At 45.8% G+C, this 22,324-nt stretch overlaps 1 protein-coding gene across 3 annotated transcripts in view; it reads right to left on the reverse strand.

The window, feature by feature from the left end:
* Window positions 1-267: 267 nt before the first annotated feature.
* The window catches only part of LOC147629616 (protein HEADING DATE 3B-like), a 34,072-nt gene continuing 12,015 nt past the window's right edge, over window positions 268-22,324 (reverse strand). For all 3 annotated transcript variants that reach the window (XM_086811105.1, XM_086811107.1, XM_086811106.1), the window contains exons 4-5: window positions 1,797-1,848; window positions 268-1,720 (exon numbers count right to left, since the gene is read on the reverse strand). In XM_086811105.1, the coding sequence (XP_086667231.1) occupies window positions 383-1,720; window positions 1,797-1,848 (1,390 nt within the window). In that variant the 3' untranslated portion in view covers window positions 268-382. The remainder of the gene's footprint in view (window positions 1,721-1,796; window positions 1,849-22,324) is intronic.

Consider the following 22,324-nt stretch of genomic DNA (forward strand, 5'->3'; position numbering starts at 1 on the left):
TTTGAAAGAGGACTAACATGTACAAAAGAAAAAACATTGATTTGAACATGCCTATCATGAACAATGCCAAAAAAAAGGCTTGAGAAGAGCAAGTAAAGGTCCTTTCCGAACCTCAAAATCAATCACCAGACCAGCATTCAACAAACAGTTTAGTCACTTTATGGTGAGACTAGTGAGATAATTAGGGGATATTGTAGCCAATCTAGGGAGCTCACACGTTTTCCTCTTGGTTCTCTATATAAACAAAGTCACTAAACAAGAGGAGAAAGAATAAACTGGACAAGGTCCTGTGAGCATGTATAACTACAAGATGAGCTCTTTACAATGGTTAGGCAAATAGGATACACAAGCACCAAACGCACCTTCACAGACACAAACAAGCCTACTGCTGTCTCTCTCGTTGAAGTGATAGCAAAATTCCAGCTGCCGACTGAGACGCAGCTACTGCTGGACGAGGGACAGCCTTGATGACCCGTCCTTGCCATTTCTCAGTTTTTCGTGCTGGTCTTGCCCCACTCCAACCACCTGGACTCAAAGATGGCACTAGCGGGAAAAGATCCAAGGCATTCCCAGTATAATCTGCTGAATGCTCAATATGCATTTCTTCTTCCAATAATCCACTGGTAACAGACTCTTGACAATCTTCCTTCTGACCTTTGGACCACCTCAATGCTCTCACATCTGCCTTCTCTCCACCAACTGACCTTCTACCATTTTCACCGTGATTAACGTTCCGAGATCGATAAGCACCCACCAAGTCTAGATGCTGGGCTAAACCTTCTTCGTACTGATGACTATAGCTAGATTTTTTTGAAGCAGAAGTAGATAGCGTAGAAGCAGATGCATTACAGTTTAGTCTGGTAGCAATAGATGGTGATGAATTTTCACTTTGATGCACAGAACTATCAAGACCATTGGTACTCGACAGGCCTGTATGACTGTTCAAGCCCCATTGATATTGTATCCCAGGAACACACCATGTTTTCATGTTGTGTATTGTAGCTGCACACTTGTTGACTGATGTTCCTGAGCCTGTTGGAACATCTTTGCCAGGTGCAGCAGCATGCACTCTTTGGTTGTAGTTCAGATGATCATACTGCATAAAATACCATGATCCTGATAGATCATTGGGCATGTGACTAGGATTGTGACCCACAGTAGGTTCCCCTTGGTGATTGGAAACAGCTGCAGGCCCGCAGTTTGAGCGCATTTCTGCTAGGAGTTCATGCCTCTGATCGCAATATGGAATCCCAAAAGGAACCATTGGTGATATTGACCCTAGCATTGCTGATCCATACAGTCCACCAAATGTTGATCCTAATTGAAAATTTCCAGTAAAAGGTTGATAGACGAAAGGCCTGCCTTGTGCAGCCATTGGGCCCATCCATTGGCCCACACCTAAACTTGGGTAACCCCATGCACTCACCCCACCAGGACTAGAAGCTGGTGTGGATGGGTTTGATCCTACACCATTGTTGCCAAAAGCATGGGGCCATCCAGGATTACAAGAAGTAATCCCTGCCTGCACCCCTGCCACAAGTGGCTGACCTGTACTTACCTCTTTGAAACTTGAACCTGTGTCGTGTGCTTTCTCACCAGGATAGTTCGCTTGCTCTGTAAGATTGCAATGAGGAGCGACAGCATCACACTCCTCTGTTGCCCCAAAATGCATGTCTTCATCAATCAGTGTACCTGGAGTTTCTGCCAGTAGCTGCTGAGCCTGTTGGAGCATAAAGCAGTATTACAAGAAAGCTTACACGACTCTTAAGTGTACAAAAGGAAAGGAATTTCCTAACCTTGATAAGTTTGTGCAGCTGAAATACTTGATCTGAGAAGATCCGTTGTTGCCTGCAATACATACAGAAGCAGCCATGAAATGTGTCAAACAGCATATTCTGAACCTTGAGATCTTATTGTGCTACAGTTCTTCCTAGATAGAATAGGTGTCCTCCTTTAAAATATGCAACATAAAGACCTTGTCCACACTCTCATTGCACTCTAACTGCCCACCACTCCTTGGTCAATCCTTTCTCCCCCCCAAGAGACACCTGGTGGCACTAGAGACCTTTTGTGGGCAGCAGAATCTTACGGTGAACCTTGGCAAGACCAAGTTGATGATCTTCAATACCTCAGATCAGGTGGGATCTACGAAGCACTTCACATATGCAGAGGATAGCAAGAGATTGTCCTCTAGTCTGACTAGAGAGGCAATGTTTCCAGGCACACTTCCAGCAGCCCAGCACCAAGAGCTGGCTGTTTTGATACACGAGTGACACCTGCAGTGATGTATGTGGCCTCCTTTTGGGGACCAGACCCGTGGAAAAATGACTGGAGGAGGATAAAGAGAACACCGGTGACGATGTTTTCCCGCACGATTCGGAGTAAGCCAACAAATCCTCACCCATCATCCTTGCAGAGTTTGCAACAGCACCCCTAGTTGTTGATGCCCTCTTCCAAACGGTTACATACATAAACCGCATCTACACTATGGTAAGACACCAACTCGCCAATGCTTGCATTAGAGTCATCAAAGCGACTAGCAGAGCAAGACAAGGATAGAGCGCGGTATGCCAGATTGCACAATGGTTCAGCTCACATGGGCTCCACACAGCCCATCTACCTCCATTCCATTATAATAGCCTGGATGCACCACTACTACCACAAGGCAGGACATTAACCGACTCATTTGCTCAAACCTCCTCCGACTATATATCAGTAGCACGTGGTGTCACATGCATAGCATGTGGGCATGCTTAATGCCCAGTTTTAGGCTGTGATTAGGAAGCTTTTGGAGCAGTAAACAGCCCAGTTTCAAGCTAGGTATTTTACTCAAGGCAATCAGAAGGAGCTGGAGGACATCCTATATGGTTCCAATATCCTCTTGTAGAGATTGATGTTGGTGGACCATGTTTTCTCCCAAGAAACCAAAGAGCTCTCTTGACATCTGCTAAAACTCCATGCTCTACACACATGTACCTGCCACAGATGTAGGTGAAGAAAAACAAGCACACCTTTGTGGTCAAGGACTAGGCGAAGGTTTTATCCTTGCGTGGAGGAAGGGTGGGCCCACACGTGTGAAAGATAGCATTTAATGCTACAGATAAAGCAGGCCAACAGCCATATAATACCACCGACCAGCAGCAAAATCTCATATATAAGCAGCCCATAGGTCATTGCATAAATCACATTCATTCAACGAGTATTCAACAAGCAAATAAAGAGAACATGTGTGCTTAAGTTCCCTCAGGTTCTTGGAGCATATATTCAGCCTCAAGCACTATGTGCTTCAATCCAAGGCAGCATAGAAGATCCTCTCATGTGACATGTGAGAGCTTATGACCGTAGTAATCACAACCTTAGTCTAACTGAACTGCACTTAATGATGTTCAAGAGATAGACAGATATGTGTCAATGCAATGCAGCTATATTATATGAAGAATGCGGTTACAATGAGATCCAAATGGATCTATACTGCTGAATATGCTGCCTATATGCTGAATATGCGGGATGAACTGCTGTCCACTCTTTCCCTTGTCTCCTGGGAAGGAAACGCTGAAGGGAGGCTTTGGAACAGATGCGGAATGCTGACCTGATATGAAACGCAGATGCGTTTGCAGATCTGAGGGCTGATGATGATGCGTTTGCTGTAGATGGTGCTGATGATGATGTGTTAGCTGTAACTGCTGCTGATGGTGATGCGTTGGCTGTAAATGCTGCTCCCAATGCTTCCTCGAGGAGATGCGTTGGAGCACACTGGGCTGAATGCTGCTATGATGAGGTGCTGAATGCTGAATGGAGAGGCGCCTATAAATATATGGGTGAGAGGGCTGGTCGGCCAGATGGGCTGCAGTCGGCCAGTACATATCTCCCATAAAATCCAATAATGCTAGTCGGCTGCCCCAAAAATGCCTGAAAAATGCCTTAAATGCTTGTAAAAATACCTGATAAACCTGATGATGCTAATGATGCCATAGAATGATGCCATGTCACTGTACACCTGACTGATATGGGTGAGAGGGCTGGTCGGCCAGATGGGCTGCAGTCGGCCAGTACATATCTCCCATAAAATCCAATAATGCTAGTCGGCTGGCCCAAAAATGCCTGAAAAATGCCTTAAATGCTTGTAAAAATACCTGATAAACCTGATGATGCTAATGATGCCATAGAATGATGCCATGTCACTGTACACCTGACTGGTGTGCACGTGACATTCCCCGCTGCTAAACTGTTGCTGGGTGGATACCTGGCAACCTTCGGCTCCTCTGTGATCCTTCTCCTCCGAACCACTGCCCCCTTCTGTCTTCTGCTTCCTGGAGGAGATGCTGCTGATGGTGATGCGTTGGCTGTAAATGCTGCTCCCAATGCTTCCTGGAGGAGATGCGTTGGAGCACACTGGGCTGAATGCTGCTATGATGAGGTGCTGAATGCTGAATGGAGAGGCGCCTATAAATATATGGGTGAGAGGGCTGGTCGGCCAGATGGGCTGCAGTCGGCCAATACATATCTCCCATAAAATCCAATAATGCTAGTCGGCTGCCCCAAAAATGCCTGAAAAATGCCTTAAATGCTTGTAAAAATACCTGATAAACCTGATGATGCTAATGATGCCATAGAATGATGCCATGTCACTGTACACCTGACTGGTGTGCACGTGACATCTCAGCTTCAGCCAACATATGTGCATATCCTCAACAGTTCTGGATTTGCATAAGTGACTTAATAGAGTGTGCTTTCATCGAGTCTTCTACAGTGCTATTGGTTTAGCATATGGTTCAGCCTGCATTCGACCTTCCTCGTCCTTGCGGTTGGTAGTCCACAGTCATCATTCTCATCATTGTACAAAGTTCTCCAAAGTAATACAAGCGAATAGTCCTTGCAGGACGGGGGAGGGGGGGGTGTGCCTTTAGTGGGTGATTGGGACCCAATCTGGTCTCAACTATCATCTTCTCTCTCTCTACTCTTCTCTCTTAAAGTAAAGTGGATTGCATAAACTCACAAGTTTAAAGCAAGCTTTGTTGCACGTTACGACGGTCAACCTATTGCATGCTACATCGGTATCAAAGCTACAGTTTGTGACCCTACTTAGCTACCAAAAAGTGAGAGCATCTCGTGGATGGTAATCTTTCCCTACTTCAGCAAATGTGTTTTCCTCATTGCCACACGTCCCTATTCTTGGGATTCAAATTTTCCTACTCACGGATTACAAAGGGGTTATCTTTCGTCACTTTATAGGGCTCACAAAGGATCTCTGACTAGTATAGCCCGCCAGGCAGCTTGGACAGTTATGGGGCTGTCCTAGCAATTCTTTCCGGTAGCATGCCCACAAAGTCTTGTCTAAAACACAGAGAAAAGACAGATAGTGTCAATGCAATGCAATGCAACTATATTAGATGAATGGGTTACAATGAGATATGAATAGATCTATGATGCTATCCTAGATGGATATCCTTCTCGGGATGAGAGGGATAGGCTGAATGCTGATGCTGAGGACTGTCCCTTGCTCCAATGCTGAGGTCCACCCTTCGATGCCGGCTTCCCTCTATGTAGGAGATAGGAATGATGAACTATATGCTGCCTATATGCTGAATATGCTGAATAGACTGCTGTCCCAGTGTCTTGCCCTTGTCTCCTGGGAAGGAAACGCTGAAGGGATGGCTGGGAACTGATGCTGAACTGCTGAACTGAAACGCAGATGCTCTCCGGACAGAGATGATGCTCTCTGCGTTTACTGATCTGATGGACCGATGCACTGAGATGCGATGATGGACTCAATGCTGAAAACGCTGATGATATGAGATGCGATGATGCGCTTCTATTTATATGCGGGTACTGGTGCAGGTCGGCCAGTGTTGCTGCAGTTGGCCAGTGTTGCTGAATGCTCACGACTGGCCATGAATGCCATAAATACCAGTCGGCTGACTTTAAAAGGCTGTCGGCTGAGTAACATTGCTGTCGGCTGCCCATAATGAATACCTTACATGGTTATGAAGACTAACGTGCTGATGTTGGTGATGAAACACCCCCATGCTTATGCTGATAAATGCCTGACTAATACTTAGATGTCTGATTAATGCTTGATGATGCCATGCCACTTGTACACCTGATGGGTGTGCACGTGACTTCACCTCTCCGGCAAAGCAGTTACCTGGTGGCAACATTGGTCCAATCTAAGGTAAACCCAACCACACGGGCTCCTCAATATGCATGGGACACCTTCGTGTCCGACCTCAAAAAATTGTTTCTTCCGCCCCAACACAAGACCAACCTTGAGGATGAGTTCTACAGACTCTCCCAAAATGGGTCTCCAATACTAAAATACTATAACAGAGTTATTGTTGGGTAGGAGGGAAGTAGCATGCACACACACACACACACACACACACAACCTCAAGCACGAGAAACGTGAGTGCTGGAAAAGATGTACTCAAAAATGATATGAAATGAAAGTACAAGTGCATACTAAAAGGCCTAGCGCAAAGTGCCCAACACACATAAGTGTGTTCACACGGGAAAAAAAACTTGTATCCAGTCATAGGAAAAAAGTGCCCGTGAGTAAGCTGTGTTCACACATGAACTAGCCGAGAGTGGACATGACCAACCAACCCCCCTCAAGTGAATGGTGTGAACGGGTAGCAACAGGGTGATAAAGCTGTGAATGCTGCCCTGCACTATGCTCCACAGTAAGAGTGAACAGCAGTGCCAATGGAAAAAGCAAGCACTATATGACGGGGAAAAGGAGAATCCCTAATGTCATAGTGCTAATGCTAGAGCACAGTAGTACATAAAGGCATCACCAGAAATGCATGGCAAAGATCATGTGGACATCAACTGCATCAAATCAAGAGGCATCGCATAATACCCCCCTGAAGGCAAGTACCAAATGCCAAGCTCAACTGCATGTAATCCACATCAATGCTCTGTAACTGCACCAGTGATAAGCATAAGAAGAGGTAGCAAATATACGCATGTGTAAAGGCAACAGGATCCAGAAGTCATGCCTGTGAGACATGCAGTGTAAGCTGCAGAAGTGATACTCCTCAATGGAGGATCTGATGAGGAAAAAACCAGCAATGGTAGGGCTAATAAAAGTAAAAATTCAGCAATGGGAAAAGCTGAAAATGGGGAGAAAAAGTGGGGGCTCGAGGCGGGCATCAGCCAATGCTATGAGAGGATAGGTACACTCTCCGCAATGCCATGATCAATGGCATGTATAGCAAGTGTAATGATGCATAATCCCACAATGAATAATATACATGTGACATGTCAAAACCATGAGAGCAAGCCAACACTCGCCAAGTTGTAAAAGGTACTCCTAGTAAACATCACATGTGAGAAAGTGACAATGTCAACACTGTAGAAATAATCCCGCTGCAAGGGAAAACAGCATAAAAGGCATCTCCAGTAGAGATCACATGAGAGAAAGCGTTTAGCATAGACCAGCATAAGGGTCAACAAGCATAAGTGACCATGAGGCATCACCAACAGCATGTGGGCAAGTAGAATCCCCCCTGAAATGCATCTGCCAAACAAAAGCAATGGCATCAGAAGACATCTCTGCAGGCAATGAAGATGTAAGTGTCAAGGCTAACACATGTTTAGCCAAATTGGCCTGATCTGCACCTGTGGAAGAAGATGCCAGCTTCTTCTTTTTTTCACTCTCAATACGCTTCCTACATTCCTCTATGGTGTGCCCTGTTATCCTGCAATAGTTACAGCGGCTTTTCTTTTCAGGCTTGTGCTCTGTCTTGGGAGGATTCGATGGGCTAGGTTTAGGCCCAGATCTATTTCCACGAAAAGGAGCAGCCATTGCTGACTCAGCAAACATCATGTTGTTCCTATTGGAACGAGATTGCTCTTCACTGAGCAAGAGAGTCACAAGGTTGTCAAAAGTGATCACATTAGGTGCATTGCCAGCCAGCAACCGCAAAGTGGTGCCAGATGTCTGATAAGAGTCAAGCAAGTTGCCCAAAACTGTCTGAACAAGATAGCTATCTCTTAAGACCTCATCAATGTTAATGAGCTGCTCTCGTAGGTCCTTCACATGCGTAAGGTACTGATCGATAGGAGTCGCCTTCAAGCATGCGGTCAGTCTCAAGCTTGCCCTGAAGGTAAGCTACACGAGCCTCATTGCAACCTGAATACAACACCGCCAAGGTATCCCAAGCACCCTTTGCAATGGTGCAAGAACGAATGTGCGGAATGATATGCCTGCGGCACAAGAGAGCAATCAATGCATGGGCCTGAGCATCCCTAGCATCCCAAGTACGCTGCTGCTGAGTAGGAGGTGGACCTGCAGGAGGATGAGTGGGAATCACTTCACCTTCCGCTGGAGCAGGTGCAAGAGGACGCTCCTCAATGCCATCCACATACAACCATACATTTTGGCAACCAAAACATGACGCATCATATAAGCCCACATAGGGTAGTTGTCCCCATTGAGCTTGTCCTCTTGAGATAGCATTCCAAAGAGGTCATTATTACTGTTGGCCATGATAGGACAGCAAATCTGTCCCAAGTCACCACAAGTATGCAATGTCCAACAAAACCGTAAGAATGCAGGAGATAAATAGCAGGATAACCAATGGACTGAAAGGGAACTCCTTCACCAGGAGACATACATATGCATGTCCCAAATCTGCAAGTGTACTGCACGATGATGCAAATCTGTCAAAGTGTCCACAATGGCATACATATACTGCAGCAAACCACAAATGTATACATGTGCCATGAAAAACACAATCAGCTGACACCTGTAAGAGCTGCAAGTGCTCAAAACCTAGCAGATCAAATGTAAATTGGTCGAATGCTCCAAAAATGGGCTCAATGTTGAAAAGCCCTAATTTTTAGGCAACCAATTAGACCAAATCTGAACCGGATCTGCACCCATAAATCTGCTAATGCGATTGTCATCTATACCAAGTGCTGCAATGCCCAAAAATTGGAGGAAATGTCCCAATGCCAACCAAATGTGCCTATAATACCCAAAATTTGGGGGAAATGCCCCAATGCCAACCAAATGTGCCTGTAATACCCAAAATTTTGGGGGAAATGCCCCAATGCCAACCAAATGTACCTGCAATACCCAAAATTGCTTGCAAATAGTGCCAATTTCTGCAAAACCCCCAAACTTCTAGTGCAATTATGCACCAAATCTACTGAAATCAATGCCAATGTGTGCCAATGTTGCAATTGCAGGCTCAATGGTGAAAAGCCCCAATTTTTAACAGGCAAAATGTGCAATTTCAGGTCAGAAAATTGAAAATCCCTCAAACCTTGCCAATTTTGGGTAGATTTGAAGGTGAATCTAAAGTTGCTTTGGGCAGTGCAAAGCAGGTACACAGGTGTAGTCGTACGGTACAGGTGCAGGTACGATCGTACGAGGATACAAGAAGGCTACACGGGGCACGGTACAGGGCGGCGACGGCGGCACAAGCGGCAACTACCCGTGAGGGCAACGGCAGAGGCGGCGGCACTCAAGGCGGTAGACGCACGCGGCGGCATGGTGTAGCTGAGAGTGGCGATGGCAGAGATCTGGTGAGTGGAGGCGGCGGCGCACAGATCTGGCAGGTTACAATCAACGGCGGCGCCCGCAGGGGTGACGGGCGTAGGCGACGGCGTAGGTATAGGTCGGCATCGTAGATCTACGACAGCGCACACAGATATGCTAGGCGGCGACAGCGGCGGCGCACACAAATCTGCCAGGCAACGGTGGCTGTGGTACAGGGCAGTGCTGCGCACAGGTACGGTCGGCGCACAGGGGCAGCGACGACGACGACAGAGGCGGCTGAGGGCGGCTGAAGGCAAAACCCTAACCCTAACCCTAATTCAGCAAAACCCTGATGCCCTGATGTGTGCAATAGGCTCAAGCTCTGACAGGCAGCAGGGGGCAAACCCTAATGCTAACCCTAACCAAGCTCTGATACCAATGTTGGGTGGGAGGGAAGCTAGCCTGCACACACACACACACACACACACACAACCTCAAGCACAGAGAAACGTGAGTGCTGGAAAAGATGTACTCAATAATGATATGAAATGAAAGTACAAGTGAGTACTAAAAGGCCTAGGGCAAAGAGCCCAACACACATAAGTGAGTACTAAAAGGCCTAGGGCAAAGTGCCCAACACACATAAGTGTGTTCACACGGGAAAAAAAACCTATGTCCAATCACAGGGAAAAAGTGCCCGTGAGTAAGCTAGGTTCACACTTGAACTAGTCGGGGAGTGGACATGACCAACAGTTATCACATCAGTGCAATAGTTGAGGATATCCAAGAAGGATAAAATCAAACAATTCACAATTGTTGATGATGTTCTTGACTGTCCTGATTTGCGAGGATAGGAGCATTCCCAACATTCTACTCGTCTCCCATATCCAAGCCCAAAGAACCATCAAAAAAGCAGCCTAATGTGCTTTGATTTATGTCCGTAGTGGCTAGCCAGCAGTATGCTGATCAACCAACAACCCCTTTGAAACAAAGGATGGATGGTCTCCTCACAGAGTATCAAGATATTATGCTGAAGGATAATCTCTCACCTCAACTCCCACCCAATCATCATGAGGACCATCGCATTGAGTTGGTCCCTGAGACAGAACCACCCAATAAGTTCCCGATCGCCTTTCCAAGGCATTGGAGGGCAAACTAAAGCAGCAGCTTTCCCACTTACTCTGAGCTAGATTTATCTGGCCCTCATCCTCGCCCTTTTTTGCATCTATTTTATTTGTGCAAAAGAAAGACAAGTCCACATGATTATGTGTGGACTAGAAGGCACTTAATAAGCTCATAGTTAGACACAGGTTTCCAATGCCCAAGATTGAGTATATTCTAAAGTGATTCACTGGTGCTAAGTTCTTTTCGAAGATATATCTATCGGTTTCGGATATTTACGGCGCTGACATTCCAAAATCAGCTTTTAGAACTAAATGCGGCCACTATGAGTTTGTGATGATGCCACTCAGACTCACCAGTGCACCGGCGATGTTTAACAACCAAGAGGTGCTGAATTTTTTTTTCTCAATGGTTTTTGTGGTTGGTTTTGCCTGGTGTAGGCTTCTTGTCCTTTGGGTAGGCACTACTTCATGGACTCAATAATCTGTGAAAATGTTTATGTAGTTTTGTTGGCCTCCAATGATGGCGATACCATTCTCTAAGAAGACATGAGAAACAACACCCAAATGATGCCTCGTATGGAGCTCGGCCAATACTTGATGAATGAGTATCGTTCACGATAGTGTGCACCAATGGAAGATATTGTTCCCAAATCGACTTCTGGTCATGGCAATATGATTTGACAACATCAAAGGCCAGCTGATTATAAATTTCTGTCGGACCATCTGCTGTGATGAAATGCACTAGACAATTGTAACTTAATCCCAAAGTTATCAAACAATGCTCTCCAAAAATGTGAAGTGAACTTGGGATCTCTACCTAACGTGATTGTCCGTGGTGAACCACGAACTGTTAGAATTTTATGTGCATCTCTTTGTGTGGGAACTGGCATTATATTGGAGCATATGTATTTTTGCTTTATGCTAGTCGTGGGTCAGTCAGCCAGCTTCTTGATGGCTATCGGCCTGCGCCCCCATTTGCAGCAGTGAGCACAACTCTACCAACTCCTTTGACAGGATATGAGGAACCATTTGCACATGTGACGGTTCCTGCACTTGGGACAGATTCCAGAGATGAGAACAAATTTTTTTGTCAAATAATGTGCTTGCTAGCACCACTGTTAAAGTACCAAGCATCCGATTCTGCGAGACTGACATGCATACATCATGAACAGAAGGGTCATAACTCCAATGTACAGTCCATGCCCAATCATCTTGAGCAAAACTTACAGATTCCTTCTTCTCTCCACTTGGTGCAGATGCATCAACCACAACCATGCCCGATTCTTTCTTTTTCTCCTTCTCTAGCCTTTTCTTGCACTCATTTATGTAGTGCCCTGGTTTCCTGCAATAGTGACACTTGTCCTTCTTATTAGGCTTATCACCTTCTTTCTTTGCATCCTTACCTGAGGATTCTGATTTTAGCTTATAGCCACCATGCGAAGAAGCTTTACCTTTGCCTTTCTGATTGGCAACAAAAGCTTGGTCACCAACTCGCATAACAGATCTGTTTTGCCTAGACTGCTCTTCTTGCAAGAGTACTGAAACCAGCTCATCAAATGTAAGGGCATTTGGATTTCCCTTCATCATGAGTCTAAGGATAGAGGCAAAACTCCGATAAGAATCCGGCAATGCATTGAGAACTGTGGGCACCAATGTACTATTGGGATATATCTCATCCACACTAGCAAGCTCCTCCTTAAAATCTTTGATCTTGGTCAAGAAGCTATCCATTGAGTCTCCCTCATTCACGTGCTCAGACTCCAAAAGTTTGCACAGATATGCAACACGTGCTTCATTGCGCACCTAGTATATAATGCAGCAAGTGCATCCCATGCCTGTTTTGAAGTCTTACATGACCGAATATGACGGATAATGCTTCGCTTCACAGAAAGTGCAAGCAATGCATGTGCTTGTGCATCCCTTCCATCCAATCTTGTTTGAGCAATAGTGGGAGGTACTGGTAGTGCATGTGGAGGAGCCACATCTGTATCAGATTCTACTTCAGATGTACCTGTTACACTAGTAGTTGTAAAACAAGCCTAGTTTCACTACTCACTGATCACATTCCAAAGACCTTTAGCAACCAATACATGTCTCGTCATATAGGACCACAATGGGTAGTTAGTCCCATCAAGTTTGTCCTCAACAGACAACATATTGAATACATCACTACTGCCAGCCATGAGTTTCTACCAAATGCAAAATCTTTCAACACACTGCAAGTACTCAATATTCACTGAAAGTACTCAAAATCTTTCAACACACTGCAAGTACTCAAAATAGTCACTGAAAGTACTCAAAATCTTTCAACACACTGCAAGTACTCAAAATCTTTCAACACACTGCAAGTACTCAATATTCACTGAATGCAACCCTGGATGGCTCCCAACTGATTGAATCACTTGCAAAGTGTATGAAAATAACACAAAGTAGAGAATAGAGTGTTACTGGCGAAAGTATGATCATCGATGTTATTGAAGATACTGTAGATGCTGCTGCACACCAAATCTTTGCCGCTACACAGCCCAAACACCCAAAATCAGGCAGAACCAATCCAAAATGACCCACAACATTTGCAGAAACCTTGCGGTGCCCGAAACGTGCCAAAATCGCGCTGCGGACCTCGAAAACTCCGTATACTTCATACACAACACACTACAGTATCTCAATCAGAGACAGAAAAATAGGGTCGTGAGGAGGGAGGCAAACTACTAATCAAGTGTCAAGGAAGCTAGCTCTGATATACCAATTGTTGGAATTAGGGTTAGGGTTGCAACAATGCACACACACAAGATAGAGAAGCTTGAGAGTACAGAATGAACAAATGTGTGCCACATACAAGATAAGTACACACCCCAAAATGAGTAGATAAGAGGGTGTACATACGCATGGGAAATAAAACCTCCTAGTGAGGAAAAAAGTGCCCTGTAACTCGCAGCGGCGGGAGTGCCCGGGGGACTAGGGCCTTTGACACACTTGTTGATACCATCAATGCATATTAAAACATTTAAACATGGCCATAGCCTTAACACATATCCATCATCACTTTGCATAAAACATAAAGCTGGACAAAACATCCACAAATGCTAAAAATGGAACTTGCATGTGTGACACCGCATAGAGGCCGGAATGGGCCGACCCCCCCCTTGGAGTATTTTATTATCCAAGGAGAATAATATCATGTACAAGCTTTGAGGGCCTTACTCTCCCCACGGGAGATGCCGGATTATCCATATACAAATGCCATAACACAGCCCAACACGAGGCAACCAAGCCGGAACATAGGCTGTAGAAATGCCGAGCCAACAATATAATCCATATACCTCCGTGTGGGTACTAATTCTTCCCCAAAAACCACGGGTCTTCATGCAATAGAGCTAGTACAGCGAGTACAACTCTCCATTCAGCCAGTACAGCAGGTACAATGGCTGGTACAGCCGGTACAATGGGGTACAGTAGGTATAGAGGCTGGTACAGCAGGTACATCAAGTACAGAAGCTGGTACAGCCAGTACAAGGGCTGGTACAGCAGGTACAGTGGCTGGTACAGTCGGTACGATGGCTGGTACAGCAGGTATATCAAGTACAGAAGCTGGTACATGTGGTATAGCAAGTACAGAAGCTGGTACAGCCAATACAAGGGCTGGTACAGCTTGTACAACAAGTACAAATGCTGGTACAACAAGTACAATGGCTAGAAATCATAATAAATGATTAAATACCCTTGCCTTCAGTATTTCTTCGCCATGGAAGCCTCCAAAACAGTCCCCAACAGCCGGTATTCTTCATGGGCAGCCTTCAAGTGAGAGAGAAAGAGAGTAGCCATCATTAGGGCAACCTGTAAAACGGTGGTAGAGGCTAGTGTGGAGCAAGAGAGAGCCTCCATTAATGAAGAGAGAGGGCTCCAATTTATAGATTTGGGCCTCCCATGAGCTAAAATGGCAAGAGAAGGTTACGATGACAAGTGGAGAGCCACACAATAGCTGAAATGACAAGTGTGAGGCCACTTGTCTCACTTTGATCCTTTTTCTAACAAGTGTCAGGCCACTTGTCTCACTTTGGTCCACTTTCTTGCCACATGTCCCAATCTAAGAGATGGGTCCTTCCATAATCTTTACCTCTAAAAATATCCCAACTAGTAGACATTCTGTCATAGGCACTTTGCCAACTCTTAGTATCTGCTCAATTCCAGATGTAATGACGCGAACAGAATTTCCATCGGAGTCGGGCCAAAAATAGCAACTCTCCTAAATTTTAGGAGTGTGGTCCTTTGTAGTCTAGGATAATCCCCCATTCCCAAAGCTTGTACTTTCCAAATATTTAAACATCTTGGAGTCTACCAGACCCCTTTCAGACTGGGAAATGTCCAGGCTGGTGACATCCTCCCCAACTTCTTAAAAGTTGTCCGCAACTTTAAGCTTCAAGCCATATATTCAAGATATAATTATGTCCCATCGATTGGGCGAGGCGAGACAGTCTCAAAAATCCAATATACCTGAAGAATCCATGTCCCAAAGAAATGGGCGAGACTAAATAAGCCTCCATAATACCAATATCAAAATCATGTCCCAAGATAAATGGGTGAGACAAAAAGAAATCCCATAAGTCCAGATATCATAATCATGTCCCAGTAAATGGGCGAGACAAATCAGTCCCATAAGTCCAGATATCATAATCCATGTCCCAAGTAAATGGGCGAGACAAAACAGTCCCATAAGTCCAGATATCATAATCCATGTCCCAAGTAAATGGGCGAGACAAAATAAGTCTCCTGCCAACAAGACATCGGTCCACATGACCCTTGGCATAGACATAAGTCCCGTCATGTCCACTTTACCACTTGCACTCCGTGTTGGTACTCTGACCACACACCTTGGATGAGAGGTGGGCTTACAAGAGACACACAATGAGCCGGAACGGCCGACCTCTCCCTTGAGTAAATTGTATTACTATTGGAGAAATTCAATACATAGCTTCACGGGCATCCATTGCCAAATCCTCCATGCCAATGCATATGAAATTCAGCATTTAGAAAACAATGGTATGTCGATGTATATCACCAAGGAGCTGCCTTGACGCCCGGCCCGACTTCAGTGCCCATATTCTCTACCATTGGCTCTATGTTCTACCAAGCAAGGTAGCAACATCTTGAAGAGCACTTAGGTCAAGAGAAATACTACACAGGGCGGCTAAACAAGGAGTCCTGAAAACAATCACTCGTCGCAGGCATAGATAACCTGGTGTTCCATACGCATTTCTGCTACACATAGTTTATAGGCATTTCGGCCACCAACTCACACTACCCTCTCAAGTGCCCATGTTCCCTTCCATCTGCTCTCTATTGTTCCACCCACACATGGTAGAAACAATCTTCAAGAGAGCACGTAGGACAAGAGAACGCTACACAGGGTATGTGAATCATGAGTTTCATAAGTCCAATGCATCCCAAATAAAGAGAGCCAAAAAGAATAATCCATAAACCTGAGGATGGATCCAAACCCCTAGAAAAGAAGTCCAAGAATCCATAGAGCTGTATACCATAGTCCTTGTATACCATAACTCTTACCACATACTCCGTGCTAACCACACACCTTGGAGTAGAGGTGGACTTTATCCATAAAAGCATCATATCCATGAGATAACCAAAGATTTCTTCTCTATAAACTCGGACAGATTCGTCCATAGAAATTGCTTGTTAAGCCCAATATCTATATAAATCTCATCCAAGAAAGAAATCTCCATAGATATATTCCATCCCAATAAAGAGAGCCATGAAAAGAATTCATCCCATTAAAGGGAGCCATGAAAAGAATTCATCCCATTAAAGGGAGCCATAAACAATGTTTCCCTGAAACCATCTCAAGGCAAACAACAACACCTTTCTCCTTGCATAGCTATACAAGGGTTAGTGAACATCAAAAACACTTCATAGTAAATAGCAAAAGCACCAACTTTGCAAACTCAAAGTATACTTAGCTATTCTTTGCCAGGTTGGTCATGAAGCCAACAGAAATATCTCGTCACCGTATCCTTAAGATATCTTGAGATATATCTCCATATAGCTTGCCTGTAAGCTTGATAATATAATCCACAATATCCATATGGAAAGAGTGCTAAACGTGTGCACATAAAGCCCACTCCATACTTCCAAGATAAATTTTGTGAATTCATAAATCCTTAGATCAAGCTGTCTATTGCTCATGCTCTTGCTTCATAGGCTCTGAAGTGGCTGGCCATGCTTAATAGCAATGATGGTAAGTGTGGTCCCCACTCCAGATCTTTTCTCTTCCTTATTGATAGAAGGAAGCCTCCGCTTCCAAGAAAGCCTATGCTCTGATACCAATGAAACTCGCAGCGGGTGCCCGGGGGACTAGGGCCTTTGACACACTTGTTGATACCATCAATGCATATTAAAACATTTAAACATGGCCATAGCCTTAACACATATCCATCATCACTTTGCATAAAACATAAAGCTGGACAAAACATCCACAAATGCTAAAAATGGAACTTGCATGTGTGACACCGCATAGAGGCCGGAATGGGCCGACCCCCCCCTTGGAGTATTTTATTATCCAAGGAGAATAATATCATGTACAAGCTTTGAGGGCCTTACTCTCCCCACGGGAGATGCCGGATTATCCATATACAAATGCCATAACACAGCCCAACACGAGGCAACCAAGCCGGAACATAGGCTGTAGAAATGCCGAGCCAACAATAAAATCCATATAGCTCCGTGTGGGTACTGATTCTTCCCCAAAAACCACGGGTCTTCAAGCAATAGAGCTAGTACAGCAAGTACAACTCTCCATTCAGCCAGTACAGCAGGTACAATGGCTGGTACAGCCGGTACAATGGGGTACAGTAGGTATAGAGGTTGGTACAGCAGGTACAGCAAGTACAGAAGCTGGTACAGCCAGTACAAGGGCTGGTACAGCAGGTACAGTGGCTGGTACAGTCGGTACGGTGGCTGGTACAGTAGGTATAGCAAGTACAAAAGCTGGTACAGGTGGTATAGCAAGTACAGAAGCTGGTACAGCCAGTACAAGGGCTGGTACAGCTTGTACAACAAGTACAAATGCTGGTACAACAAGTACAATGGCTAGAAATCATAATAAATGATTAAATACCCTTGCCTTCAGTATTTCTTCGCCATGGAAGCCTCCAAAACAGTCCCCAACAGCCGGTATTCTTCATGGGCAGCCTTCAAGTGAGAGAGAAAGAGAGTAGCCATCATTAGGGCAACCTGTAAAACGGTGGTAGAGGCTAGTGTGGAGCAAGAGAGAGCCTCCATTAATGAAGAGAGAGGGCTCCAATTTATAGATTTGGGCCTCCCATGAGCTAAAATGGCAAGAGAAGGTTACGATGACAAGTGGAGAGCCACACAATAGCTGAAATGACAAGTGTGAGGCCACTTGTCTCACTTTGATCCTTTTTCTAACAAGTGTCAGGCCACTTGTCTCACTTTGGTCCACTTTCTTGCCACATGTCCCAATCTAAGAGATGGGTCCTTCCATAATCTTTACCTCTAAAAATATCCCAACTAGTAGACATTCTGTCATAGTCACTTTGCCAACTCTTGGTATCTGCTCAATTCCAGATGTAATGACGCGAACAGAATTTCCATCGGAGTCGGGCCAAAAATAGCAACTCTCCTAAATTTTAGGAGTGTGGTCCTTTGTAGTCTAGGATAATCCCCCATTCCCAAAGCTTGTACTTTCCAAATATTTAAACATCTTGGAGTCTACCAGACCCCTTTCAGACTGGGAAATGTCCAGGCTGGTGACATGCCCCAACAGTCCTAAGTGTGTTCACACACATCACTACCATATAATGCTACATTCCCACCTAAATGTTTGTACCGCCTTGTGTTATAAAAGGCTATGTAATTTCCTCATTAACCCTATTTTGAGTCGGGGAGGTAGTCCTAGAGGCTAAAGAATCTTATGTGGGTCTGCCAGATCTCCAATCCCAAAAAGAAGTGGAGTAAGCCTAAGTCGGTCATCTCAAACTCCTTTGACAAGGCAGCCTTCGTCTCTAATGTGCTCCACATGACAGCCAGTGAGAATGAGATCATCCACATAAAGGATGATAAGCATGACCATGCCGCGTTCCCGAAAGAGATACAGGTTTGGATCTGCAACCGATCTTTGAAATCCAGTCCGAATAAAGAAGGAATCAATCTTCTAAATCCAAGCCCTGGGAGCTTGCTTAAGACCATACAAGGCCTTACGTAACCTGTAAACCATCCCTTCAGATCCTGGAGCAGTAAAGCACAGAGGCTGCTCAACGTACACCTCCTCCTGCAGGTCACCATTAAGGAACGCAGATTTTACATCCATTTGATACACGGGCCACCTCTGAGAAGAAGCAAGGGCAAGAACGGTCCAAATCGTGGACATCCGTGCTGTCGGTGCAAAGGTATCCTCGTAGTCGATGCCTGGCCGCTGAGCATAACCTTTAGCCACAAGTCTGGCTTTGTGTTTGTCCACCGACCCATCAAACGCATATTTGGTCTTAAAGACCCATTTGACACCAATGACTGACCGCTTCGACGGCCTCGGTACCAACTCCCAAGTGTTTTTCTTCTCGATGGCATCAAGTTCCACCTGCATGGCTTTCCTCCAAGTATCCTGTGAAAGGGCTTCCTTTACGGAAGTGGGCTCTTTGTCCCGCATAATACGAGACATCAAAGCATAGTTCACCTGAAGAAGCTCTGCTGTGTTGCTTTTATCTCGGACTCTATGTGATCTTCGAGGGCCGTCCTTTGTGGTCCACTCGGAGGGTAGCTCCGTGACACCTGACTCCCGAAGGGTGTCTAACAACCACCTAGGTACTCAAACAGATCGTGGAGCCTCCTGTGGTCGCGAGGGCTCTACTCCAGCTGCGGGCTCAACCTCCTGTACTGACTGAGGTTGATCAACTGGAATGATGGTCTGGGAATCATCAGCAGACTCCTCTGGATCTCCAAGAAGTGGCGGCTCCTCGACAGTGGATACTGGAACATGCTTGTCAAAGACCACATCCCGGCTGACAACAATCTCGTTCCTGTCTGGATCATACAACTTGTATCCCTTGGAAAGAGAGTTATACCCCACAAATACAAGCTTGTGGGACTTGGAGTCAAGCTTTCCCCTCTGCTTCTTCGGAATATGTACATACGCGTCACTCCCAAAGACACGGAAGTGCGAGACATCACTGTCTCAAATGGAGTCATATGGGGTACTGAAGTTGTCGGAGATCGGTTGAGGGTATGGACAGCCGTTGCCACAGCCTCTCCCCAAAGTGGACGCGATGCTCCAGCATGGTCCTCGCCATCTCCACCACAGTCCTGTTCTTGTGTTTGACAACTCCATTCTCCGAAGGCGATCCAGTATTGGCCAGATCCCTTTTGATGCCATGATTTGCACAAAATCTGAGAAATACAGTCGAGGAGAATTCACCTCCTTTATCAGCTCTGAGAGTCTTGACCTGAAATCCAGACACTTTCTCCACCATCACGTGCCAATCCTTGAACCGAGCAAAAGCTTGGTTTTTCTGGGAAAGAAAGTAGACCCGCGTGAATCTGGTACAATCATCAACAAGCAGCATAAAGTAGAGAGATCCTCCCAAAGATGGTGTCTGCTGAGGTCCATACAAGTCAATGTGAGTCAACTCCAATGGTTTCGAAGCCCGCCTGGAAGCCTGCTTCGGAAAGGATTCCCTGTGCTGCTTACCACGTATGCAAGAACTGCAGCGCCCTTGCCTTCTACCAACATCTGGCAAGCCAACCACCATCTGGTCTCGGAAAGCTCGCCTCAATGCATCCACATTTAAGTGGCCAAAACGAAAGTGCCACAAATCTCCGACCTGAGAACCTGTCAACGAGGAGAGTGCAGAGAGCTTGTAGATACCATTCTCCACACCGCCTTCCCAAACAACCTGGCCAGTCTCACGGTCCCATAGAGCAACTGAATGCTCCTCAAATTCCACCCGAAAGCCAGTCTTGCATACTTCATGCACTGACAGAAGATGAAAACCCAGAGCAGGGACATAAAGAACACGGGAAACATGCTTGCCTCCCTTGCCGTCGGGAATAATCTCCATCCGGCCCTCACTATGTATCGGAATAGTGGAGTTGTCGCCAATAAATATGCGACCTGACTGCCGTTTCAGATCCAGAAAGAAGTCACAGGATGGAGTCATGTGCCTGGAAGCACCACTGTCAAGAATCCATTCCCGGGTATCCTTCGCGGTGAAGCCAATTGCCTCCTCACTCGAAGATGATGAAGCGTCGGAATCCACCATCTCTAAGTGCACAAATGCCGGAGTCTTTGCAGCTGAGGCTGAGGAATCAGCACTCTTCCCTATCCGCTTAGGACACTTCCTCCGGTAGTGGCCTTTCTCGCCACAATCATTGCAAAATCTTTCGGCCTTCAGCTTCTCTCATTCTGAGTCAGGCTTCTTCTCAAAAGACTTCTCCAGTGAAGCCTTCCCTTTGCCCTTGTTGTTATTCCGGCCTTTCGACCGTTGGCCAGTTAAGGCCTCCAAACCAGCGCTGTGAGGAGGGTTCGTGAAACGTTCCTCCTGGTCCAAGACCATTGGCACAAGCTCCTCCCAGGTAATGGTGCTAAGCCTGCCACTCGTAATCAACAAGGAATAGAAAGAAGAATACTGAGAAGGCAAGTGGGACAGCATAGTGATGGCCATGTCTTCAGATGATATCTCTTTCCCAGCTTGTAGGACTTCCTGCTGAAGGGCCTACAGCTTGTTGATGTGTTCCCGCATCGTCGAGGACTTTGCAGGGTTCATAACCTGCATCTGCACTTCCAAGGAGATCCGTTTCATGGGTGATACCCTGTTGTAAAGAGAAGCCAAGTGCTCCCATATGCCTCTCGCCAGCATCATGTGCTTTACATGATTGATCACTTGTGGTGTGTAGTTGAGGAAAATAAATGACCGGACCTTGGCATTGACACGATCCCACATGTGTGCCTGTGCCTCTCGGTCCTTCCTCATCGACAGTAACTCCCCTTCCTCTGCTTCTGGCCGTGGAACCCCGATGATGATGAAATCAGCAAGGTCATATAACTCTAGCACAGACTCCATCATGACCTTCTAGATGCCGTAATTGGACCCGTCCAACTGACGATCCACTGGGAATGTGGGGAGAGTCGGAATCTTCACGTGCTTCTCAGCCATCTCTAGTAAATCTGCCATCGCAGGGAGTGAAAGGGTGGGTGGGTGGGGAAAAAAAATCTGTAAAACCTGCAAGTGGCTGTCCAGCACCTTAGCCCGCCTTCCTCTTGCAACTTCTCTTCCCGTACAGTCCAAAACAGTCCACCAATCAGCAACCTAACGCTCCCCCTCTTGCTCAGAAAAACTCCCAAGATCTATCACGAGCCTAGGGCTCTGATACCATGTCAGAATATGCAGCGGAAATGATAACCAAACTTGGGTAGACAAGAGCAAGTAGAATGCAGAAAATAGACAGCACAAGAAACACAGAGAGATAGGTGTGTAAACTCTTTTCTATACACAAGATCCCGCAAATGACTGAATGAGAAAGTGGTGGGGGCATGGGGCCTATTTATATGCCCCATGCATGCAGTCAGCCTGCTGTAAAAGCACTCCACGACTGCAGCAACAGTCGGCCAGCAGTACAAAAGTCCACGACTGCATACAGCAAGTCAACCAGCAGTAAAATACTCCACGAATGCTGTTTGGGCAGT

The sequence above is a fragment of the Cibotium barometz genome, chromosome 17 (genome assembly GCF_041138505.1).
Source record: "Cibotium barometz isolate CiBa-2024 chromosome 17, ASM4113850v1, whole genome shotgun sequence".
Lineage (NCBI taxonomy): Eukaryota > Viridiplantae > Streptophyta > Polypodiopsida > Cyatheales > Cibotiaceae > Cibotium > Cibotium barometz.